Source organism: Seriola dumerili, unplaced genomic scaffold (genome assembly GCF_002260705.1).
Source record: "Seriola dumerili isolate Sdu_G_001 unplaced genomic scaffold, Sdu_1.0 BDQW01000025.1, whole genome shotgun sequence".
Classification (NCBI taxonomy): Eukaryota; Metazoa; Chordata; class Actinopteri; order Carangiformes; family Carangidae; genus Seriola; species Seriola dumerili.
The window spans coordinates 6042798-6050444 of NW_019174280.1; the positions used below are offsets into that span (position 1 = coordinate 6042798).

The 7647-nt window shown below is 38.3% G+C and overlaps 1 protein-coding gene across 2 annotated transcripts; it reads left to right on the plus strand.

Moving 5' to 3' along the window:
- The first annotated feature begins 1636 nt into the window (after nt 1-1636).
- Nucleotides 1637-7053, plus strand: LOC111240429 (protein FAM177A1-like). Of its 2 annotated transcripts, none has more exons than XM_022770439.1 (5): nt 1637-1752; nt 3778-3987; nt 4209-4275; nt 5569-5666; nt 5765-7053. In XM_022770439.1, the coding sequence occupies exons 1-5, from the start codon at nt 1684-1686 to the stop codon at nt 5987-5989; spliced, it is 669 nt and encodes a 222-aa protein (XP_022626160.1). In that variant the 5' UTR covers nt 1637-1683; the 3' UTR covers nt 5990-7053. The 2 variants fall into 2 exon arrangements, with proteins under 2 accessions (XP_022626160.1, XP_022626162.1); XM_022770441.1 differs by having other exon boundaries at nt 3778-3981.
- Nucleotides 7054-7647: the final 594 nt, after the last annotated feature.

Genomic DNA, 7647 nt, shown 5'->3' on the forward strand with positions numbered 1-7647 from the left:
TGCAGTAACCTGTTTTTAATTTAAAGGAACTTGTTTAGAAAAATGTCATAGAAATTAGCGTCTGTATCTCCAAACAAGAAAGAATAAGGCATTGTTGATGCACTAAAACAATGAAAAAGCGAATTATACATAAAGTCATTGAAACTAGCTGATTTGAGTTGAAAGCAGGTAGAACTATTTCTAAGACATTTGATTTATTTTCTTTTAAGAAAGTAAAACTTAATGGGCTTAATTCTCAAAGAAAATGATTAGATCATAATCAGAGGCTGAACACATTTTTCTGAAACAAAATAATCTGCAAAATAAATAGTACTCAGATAATTGTAATGGAGTACAGGTGGTGTAGTATAAAGTAGCATAAGATGGAACCAAGTAAAGTACAAGTACTTCAGCAATGTACTTGAGTACAGTAGTTGATTAAACGTTCAAGGATCAAGATTTAAAAAAAAAATCTAACATCTCTACTTTTGACTGAGTTCTCAACTTCACACAAGAAATGTTAATGATATTCACTTCAAACAGACTCTGAATTTTCCAGAGCCCATTGGGCCCCTGAGCCTGTGTTCAGCCTGTTCAGTATTCCATCCATGGCTGAAATGTGGATTTACATCAATTTACTGTAAACTCTTTCTTAAGTATAAAGTTTCCTTGCTCAGACAGTTTTAATCAGGTTTACTATAATACTTTAGTTTATGCTTTTGTGTTCTTAGACATTGAGCAGAAATTCCCAGAGCTTACAAGTCTGGAACATAGGCCCTTTTCATAGCAGACATTTTGACTTGTCATAGTAGGAAAGACACAGATGATACTAATAATATTAACGATGGCTCTGCTCTATTTGAGTGCAAGAGTAAACTGTGACAGTGAGCCAGCATGTGCAATACCAGGACCATAAAACTGAAGCAGCTATATGTAACTGAGCCATCATTCGTTTTATTATTTACACCTTTGCTTTTTCTGCTGTGACATGTCAAAGTATAGTCTGAGAAAAAGGCCTAAATTCCAAACCTGTATTCAATGTTTAGGAATTCAAAAGCATGAAAAGGTCTACTGGAAGAATATAACACTAATATTTTAGTGAAAGAATAAAGGCAGCAAAATAAAAAAATAAAATATGGAAAAATAAAACACCAGAATACAATAAATTTACATTTACCCATTTGCCAGACTCTTTTATCCAAAGCGACTTACAAATGTAGGACATCAGAAAGCTTCAATGCAGTTGGAAGCCTTAGTATAAGTATTAAGAACTACATCTATTTAATAAGTGCAAAGGGATTGTATAAAGAAGTGCTAGTTAGACATGTTAGGGCACACAATATAACTCGAAATAAAAAGGGAGTCAACCATAATTATTATAGAAATAAAAATGTCGTTATTAATATTTTCCAATGTTAAATGAGACATTAGCTCTGTAGTAGCTACTAGTTCTATTTTCTTTTTTGAAATGTCACAATAAATTTTGAGACATTATTTAGCAGCAGTATGAAGTACTATTGTACAAACAAAAATCATTTAACTTTACATACAGGATAAATACTACAATGATTGGGATGCCAGTGCATCTCCATGGACGTTACGTTACGTACGTAACGGGGACTAACGGCACTTCCGGTTGTGGGTGTGCGGCGCAGAGACGTTGTTGTGGGTGCAGCATCCAGAGATACAGAGAAGACGGCGACAATGGCCGATATATCACTGTATCTCACTAACGTTAATGTGTCGATAGGACAGAACATGGCTGTGCAGCAGGTCGGTAAATAGTTTACTCTCTTCTCACCACATCTTCGCGTTTTGTTTACTGAATGTGGCTAATGATGTCGCTCAGTGTCTATGTTAACTGGTGGTCATGATGTCTGGTAATTTTTTTTTTTTTTTTTGAACGGTTTAGCCTTTAGGAACAAATTCCAAATGTTAATAGTCGCAGATTCGTCATATCCGTGAAAATTGTGTTAGTCAAAACTGACGTTAAAAATGACAAATGACAAAACACGCACATTTAATTCTCCACGTCATAAACTTTCCTTAAGACAAAGCCTTTAACAAAAATTACAAAAGAAATAATAATGTTATTAATTGGGATTCATATCACCTGGTGTAAAGGGCGGCTAGTGCACCTGTAGCTGCCCTGCACGGTCAGCCACAAGGGCTGGTGAAACGTTGTAAATAAATCATAATAGGATTTGAACGTTATTTTACCTCAGATATTTCTGGTGTTGAACATTTAAATTCTACTGTTGCCATGACAATTATATGTAGGTCAAGGTGCATTAAGAGCAAGTCATATCGGAGATCAAATCCCGTCTACACGTATGTAAGAGATGTGGCAGACACCAAATTATCAGATGCATTTTCGAGAAAAGCAGAGACTATGCAATATTTCATATTTAATTTACACAATAAATTTAGCATGAAATACACAATCACTGGATAAACTCAAATAGAATAGGCATTGTTTGACAAGGGACTCTTATTTTGTATGTGCAAAGCACATGCAGAGCAACAAAAGTCCCTGACAACAGGTGGTTGACCAACAAAGCTCCAGAGGAGCTAGCTCCCTCAAAGACTGCACTCTGGCAGAAAAGACATTTTAAAAAATGACATGCTCTGCTGTTCCATAATTAAGACATTTATCAACTTCAAGTGCTCCAAACTTGCCTTACCCATTGCACATATGTTAACCACACAGTTCTAACAATCATCTGTTGATTACAGATAGTCTAGTTTTTTCCTGAAATAAATAGCACTTCCATTACAATAACTGAAAACAAATTATAAACCAAGCCGTTTCCTTGATTAGCTTTTGGACCATTTTCATTCTAAGATGGCTGATCCCCTGCACATGAAAGGGAAGGTCCATCACTTCCTCCTTAAAAATCATGTCTGTCAACTTCACCAAGAAATAAGTTGTGGATACATGGAAGCTTAACAAACTCAGTCATGTGTTTATCCGAAGTGATGAAAGATGAAAAGCACATTCACTTACTTTCCACAGAGCAACAGCACATTGATTGATTGGTGAGGTAGTTAAATTTTTAGCTAAGTAATTGTACAATTGCGATTTCCAAAATTATGTTATTTGGCACCGGTGTGTAAATGCCTCAAAAACAAATAGTTGAATGTGGTTGGTATGTGCATTGAGGTGGTCATTCTTGTGCATTCTTAATAAAGCTTGGGTTTTGCTATGTAAGGCAATCATTTGTTTTTGAGGTAGCACCTGTCTCTGTTAAGGTGTATTGTGTTTAACATTTGAAAACAGGATTTAGGTAGGTAAAGCAGGGTGTCAGTTAAGCAGATCGGAAGCACAACAAGGACGGTGCCTGACCGAGCTTTATGTCAATGAGACGCATCATTCAGAATCCAGTCATGGGGCTTGATCAATTATTTTATTTTTTGGGCATTTTACATTAACTGTTGATGTTACTTTTCTTTGCGAGGCCTTCGATATGTCGTTACACTTCACAGACACATTTAGGCTTACTATTCCAGAAAATGATCAATCTGCCAATGTCAACATCTGGAGCACAAGGATTGGAATATGTAAACAAACATCACCAGACAACATGACCACCAGTTAAACTGGAACATCTGTAGATTGTTGACGCTTGTCAGCAATGTCCTGAGAATCTGGTTGGTCATGATATTACACAAGAAATGGATTTTCTTTTTTTCTTTTTATCCCCACAACTTGCAAAAGTATTTTAATCCTAACTTGAGTGACTCCTTTACCCATAATAGTACACAATGTCCTTGTGTTTGCCTGTGATGTCTTCTCAGGCTCCAAACCTGAGTAGGGACTTTGAGTGTGTGGAGCTGGGGGAGCAGGACAAGAGAGAAGAGCAGCAGCAGAGGGAGAAGGTTCCTCGCAGGATCATCCATTTCTCCAGCGGGGAGACCATGGAGGAGTACAGCACTGACGAGGAGGAGGGAGAGGACAAGGAGCCAGAGAGGAAAGACCTGCTGTCCTCCCCGGTCGATGCGGTGAGGGTGAGGAATAGTGGAGGGATGGGGAATTCGTGTGTGCGTGTGTGTGTACACGAAGCTAAATGAGGACAAGGGAAATGATGAAGAAAGGATTGTGTGTGTGAGAGTGTGAGAAGGACAAGGAATTTTTGTTTTCTGAGTAAATAATTCAAATGAGAAGCAGCAGCGGCATAAATGTAGTTCTTTACATAAGTGTCACAGTGACTGTACTTTTTTGTTTGCAGTCAAAGATGACTTGGGGTCCCTACTTCTGGTTCCACATGTGGAGAGCTGCCACATCCACTATTTCAGGTTTGTTCATTAAGTCTTTATTTACAACCTGAGGGTGGTAGAAGGCCCGTATCACACAAGACTAGTGAGTTACTCAGCTATGTTTGGGTTTAACTGGTTTTTTGTATCTTGGTGATGGCTTTCTTTTGACTGAGGTAGATCATCCCCAGGGTAACCTGAGAGAATAAGATCGCATCATTCTCACAGGATCTTGGCATATTATTGTATTTACAATTGAGTAACTAGTAATAAAAAGAAAAACTACCACTAGGATCATTTTGCCAACCATGGTAATTATGTCAGAAATAGAAGAAACATTTTTACACAACCGTGAGTCCATGCTGGTTTTAAAAAGTGCTTCTAACAAGCAGAGACTAATGGTAATTATAGCTGCATATGAACTGCACACCATGTTTCACATTATTGTTCACTTTTATTCATTTTAGTTTGTTTTTCATGAAATTAAAAAAAAAAAAAAAAACACCAAAATGTTACTGTGTAAAATAAATGGATGATCTTATTACTTGTTTATGGATAATTAGTTTATTTTACAAACTTATCTTAGAAATTAGAAATAGAAAATCCTATCAGCACAGTGTTGCTCACTAGCGTCTTCCTCCATTTTTAATCAGTAGCTAAGTTTACTGAAAGGCCAGCAGGGCAATGCAATGGGTCAAACTGATCGTGAGTTTTAAGAGCGCCCTCTGCTGCACCAAAAGGCGAACTACTTCAGACTGTCAGTTGCGCGTTTAGACTGTGAGTTTTAGATATGAAGAGGTCAGTACAGTTCAAATGTTAAATTTTTCCCATGTTTAATTTGATTTAATAAAAGGTGACAGCTTTAGTCAACGTAGGAATTCCCCGCATTTTTTTCATCATATTCTATATATTTTATACCACTTCTTGCTGCTACACTGATCTAATTTTCTGTAGGTATCATCACAGTTTGATGTCGTATCATATTAAGCATTTCATAGTTCTGATGATGCTGCATTTGATAACCAACTTTGTGATGCCACAGTTATCCAGGATCACCACTGTTACCATTGAAGCAGTAGTCCTGTACACATATTGGAAAACTCAATAAAAAAAAAACTAAATTCTGACAAAATATGAACTACCGATGCTGCTGACCGTAAACTCTGTATTTGTGAAGTCAACAAAAGATTGGACCAAGAATACTGAATTTTTGTACTGAATTGAACTAAACTGGAATGGTAGTCATTGGTTATTCCAAGCAGGGCGGTGCATCATTAAGGGAGGATGTTTTGTGTTGGCTTGTATTATATCCAACGTCTCCTTATTATTTTCCAGCATGTGACTACCTTGGGGAGAGGATGGCCTCCCTCTTTGGGATTACATCAGCCAAATATCAGTATGCCATTGATGAATACTACCGGATGAAGAAAGAGGTATACTGCAAGGATGTTCTCTAGTTCTTAGAGCATGTTATTGTGGTATTGAATTGGTTAATCAGCTGACATAATTCCCTCTTATGTCCCTGTGTCAGAGGGAGGAAGAGAAAGAGGAAACCCGCTTGTCAGAAGAAGCAGAACGATCCTTCGACCAGCTACAATCTCAGGAAGACGAGGACGAGCCAATCACCATGACAGACCAACCAGAGGTATCCGCCACCTCCGCCACCGCTCACCCTGATGTGACCTATCAGATCGAGAATGAAAATCAGGTGCCTTCAAGCACCATCAGAGTCCCTGCTATCGTCACGGCAACCTAAAAATCCCTAGAAAAGGACGTTTGAGCTTTCTTGTGTGTTTGTTTATTAGAGAAGGAACACCATCTTGTTTCACCAAGCACCGTTTGGTTTGTGTATGACACAGCTTTAGATGGGCAGTGCTGCTGTATGGTGGTTGTTTGGCAAGGACAGTGGTGGTGGAGTTACTCCTCTGACTACGAGGTGTCCCTTTCCAACAGTGTAGCAGCTGATAAAGTAACTGCTGGATAATGTAGCAACATCTTGTTATGAAAAACATACAGTAAGAGTCAGAAGATGTGCCAGTTTGTCTGCTCATGCATTGTGTTGTTTACATTTTTTGCCCATTCAGACCAACAGTTTACCATTTCGGCTCATTATTGCATTATCCAACACTTGAGGCTTTGTTAGTTGCTACAGCAGCCTCCCAAATGTGAACGTTTGCTGTGGAGTGAAGGTCATATGTTGCTCCCCTGTGCCTCTGATGGACCGGACACTGTGCCTAAATCACCAATACAGCCAAGTCAGTGCCAGATCTAGACTAAACATATATTTGAAAATGATTTGAAGTGTTTAAAGACATAAATTAGCCTTTGATTTTAGCGTGTACACTCAACTTTGGGTGAAGTTTTTCAAATATCTGATGCGTTTAACAGCTATTTTTTCCAGATCTGGTCAAAATGGTGCATTCTTGATACACCTGGCTGCACCAAAGAGCTAGCCATTTTAACACGCCCTCACCTGTTTAATTGTTGTCTGTATTAATGTTTATTAAGCTTGTATTGCACTGAATGTCTGTGGGAGCACTGAGCAGATTTAGCCTCGGTTATCAAATCATCTGTGGACCACAAGACTAACAGACATTTTGTTAAAAAAAAAAAACTATGAAAACGGGTTTAGGTGTTCTATGTTGCTCTTCCTGTCTGCCTCATCTACTACAGAACATACAGTAGTAGATGTGGTGTGTAGGCCTTTGATAATGGCAGGGAGCATTGTTACACTAAGTCTGTATAAAGACATGCAAACTTACATTTTTAACATTTTTTGGTACAATTTTTTATATTTATGTATTTATTTTACCAAACTGACTGCACTTAATTTATGCATTTTTTTCTATTGTTTTAATAAGCAACACTGTAATGAATCCTTAATAAAGTCATGGTTATTGTCTGACTTTCATACTCGTCTGTGTGACAGTTTTTCATTTCAAAATAGCAATCATCAAGTTAAACAGGTCTTATTTTCCTAAGTCAATGTTGGCAGCTCTGCCATCCTGTCTGCCTGCTGAGAGACTCATTGTGGTGCTACAGTGTGAGTGATGTGACTGATCTTTGTTGGTGGTAACAAAGAGCTTGTGTTGCTCTGTGCGCAGACTGCTCTGAGGTCAGAGACCCTGTCCACTCGCTGCACAATGTCACCATTCTCAGGTCAGAGTGGGTTCCTGTGGTCCTGAATGACCCCCACAGCAGTCACGCCCTCACTGCAACAGACACACAACAGTCAACATGACATACTCAGACTCACTAACGGTCAGTGTGCAGAGTGATAGCCGGTAGGTGTGACAGTGGAGTGAACATGGACATAAACTTCTGTTACAGCAAGTGATTTGTAACAGCAATAGTGAATGGTTTTTGTGTGTGTGTTTTATTTCATGTGTCCACCATCGTATGACTTCAGTCACA